Here is a 2614-nt window from a genome sequence, read left to right on the forward strand (position 1 = left end):
TACGACTTTTGATTACTGAGTTATCGCGGATTAAATAAAAGAATTATTTTGACTTTAATTGCTCATAACTCCATTAAAAATTGTCGTATCGTATAATTTAAAAAAGAGATTTTTAAAGCTGAAACTTTACTCTATCAAGATATATTTATATTGTTGGTAAGAAAGTAATTGCGGTTTTGATAGATGTCTTTTAAAAAAACGCGATGACTTTTTATTTAACCTAATATTTCAATTACTGTTTATAATAAAAGATCATAAATGTTTCTTGAAAAGATAAAAACTCATGACTAATTAAAATATAAAAATAAAGCATCGATGTAGCAAGTCCTTAAATGAAAACTGAAAGAAGCAAAGGAATAGTAATCCGTAAATCTAAATGCGATACAGATCAGGTTTAGCGTTTGTATTTAATACACTCTTGCTCTCGCGCTCTCTGCTCGCGCCAGTGTAAAGGGTTGAATTTTTAGTCCTTGAAGGAATCGAGGAATGGTTAGGAAGAAGGGGCATTCTAAGGTGGGAAGCGGAGAGTAATGCATTTTTACAGCGAATTTTATTTTCCAAGATGGTCGGCACGATGCTCCCTACTTCTTCCCTCTCTTCGCTCCTTCCGTACTGGATTCACTGAGCAAAGACGATGCAATAAACCTGTATTGCCTTTCTTACTGTCTGCCTAGCTTACGGTGCGTCCACAACGTTTAAATGCAATTTATTACTTTAACATCGTTTTATGCAATGCTATTCTCTTTGACAATTTTGTCATCGGACATTTTTATATTGTCTTAACGCTTGTCTTGAACTCCTGAAATATTAATACATCTTTTTTACGCTGCAAGAAAGAGACATAGAAAAAAATTGCATGGTAATTTTTTAATAATATAATTTTGCGTATATATTTTATATAATTAACCTTATTAAAAACTTATACTAAATTAATTTAACTAACTGTAGATAAAGCTATCATAGATACAGGATTGTTAAAAAGTCCACTACAATTTCTTGATAATAATTTTAAGCATTTTTATGCTTTATTTATTTAACAGATTTATCGTATTTAAAAATTAATATAACCAGCTAGATAAATCAATACTATAATCTTCGTCGGCTTTGTAACAAGCGTATCGAGGTAAACCACATCGATCATCAACCATGACTTTTCTTTGAGCTACTTACTGAAGCCAGACGGTTAATGAATTTTATGACGCACAATACTTATTCCTTGTAATGTCTCGTTATGAGGTCAGTCAGCAGTTGTATTAACTTAGTCAGGAAGCACAGTGCTTCGTTAAGGATGGCTGTTTGCAGTAACGTTGCACGCATAAGTGTCCACGGATGTGATGCGTTTAGCAGATTGACACGATGGTATGTAGGAGAATAAGCAGTACATGAAAACTAGTCTTAAAAAATTTATCTGCGTGTTATTGGCAAGTGGATTTCAAACAGTAAAACGTTTCTTGAATGGAGATTACAAGTGTGTGCTCGAGTGTATGTGTTGGGAAGAATTTCATTGGAAAATTATGAAGCAATGCGTTCCAACTACTCTTAGTTCAGCCACTCCTTTTCAAGGTGATGGCCATGCGTGAACGGTCGTTGCACGATGACCATGACAGTGACATTACATGATAAAAAGTGAAAGACGATGATATGTATGTATCAATTATAAAATTCTTTCTTTTATCAAAATATAACTTTACTTAAGTAAAGAGTCTGCTACAAAAAAAAAAGATTTAACAAAGATGATTTAACATTAAAATTTTACATTAAACAAAATTTTATGTAAGTCATTGTTAATTGTTGCAAAATACTCTCGAGCAATTATTAGTTAGGGATAATCTTTTATCGCCGTGTAATTTTATTAAAAGAAATACGGGATGGTAAAGAAAAACTTTCTAACATTAGAATGCGGATCGTTGTTCTGATCTCGGATTCTCCGAGGTGTTTGTAAAATCGGTACCTAAGAGGAATTTGAAAGAGATGCGCAGAAAGTCGACGCGCAGCGAGCGCAATTCTCTTTCGAGTTCGAACCGCTCGGTTGGTTGGAGGGAATCATACGGTTGCTTGTGCGAGTCCGAATAACACGTATTTTGTGTAGTCCGACACAGAAGGTTCAGGAGAAGACAGAGGGAAAAAGGTCAGTCAAAAGAAAAAAGATCGTCAGTGTCGATGAGTCCGGGTGGTGGTAAACCGGTCTGAGAATGAAGGCGATTGGCCAGATCATGGCGTACGTGCTATTGGCAACTGCATTTACAAAAAATATGTTTGCAATAAGTGCCACGAACATCAAATTTTCAAGAGACAGCAACAAAATCGCACGGTATAATACAACGAAATTAGAGATGATCTCGAATGCTGTAGCGCCTCTGAATCCTGACACCGATGATCTTTGGAGTATCCTAGTTAACACATTCGAAAGCAAACCAGTTCAAGGTAAGACATATTTTCACGTTTATTAATAAAAAAAAAACGTAAGTTAATTAGAAAAGTTATTTTACGGTTATAGAATCAAGATTTGTGATTAGAAATGTGATTTTTCAATACTAATTTTTTAGAATTATTATATAATTATTTAAAATAATATATCTATATAAAAATTATGGATATATTCATTTACATATAA

General features: G+C 33.6%; 1 protein-coding gene across 1 annotated transcript in view; it reads left to right on the top strand.

Annotated features, from left to right (window-relative positions):
• The first annotated feature begins 2072 nt into the window (after positions 1–2072).
• LOC108753448 overlaps positions 2073–2614 on the top strand; it is an 8319-nt gene continuing 7777 nt past the window's right edge. Inside the window, 1 exon segment of the mRNA XM_018495011.1 lies at positions 2073–2424. Coding sequence (XP_018350513.1) covers positions 2193–2424 — 232 coding nt within the window. The 5' untranslated portion in view covers positions 2073–2192.

Source organism: Trachymyrmex septentrionalis, unplaced genomic scaffold (assembly GCF_001594115.1).
Source record: "Trachymyrmex septentrionalis isolate Tsep2-gDNA-1 unplaced genomic scaffold, Tsep1.0 scaffold7, whole genome shotgun sequence".
Taxonomy (NCBI): Eukaryota; Metazoa; Arthropoda; class Insecta; order Hymenoptera; family Formicidae; genus Trachymyrmex; species Trachymyrmex septentrionalis.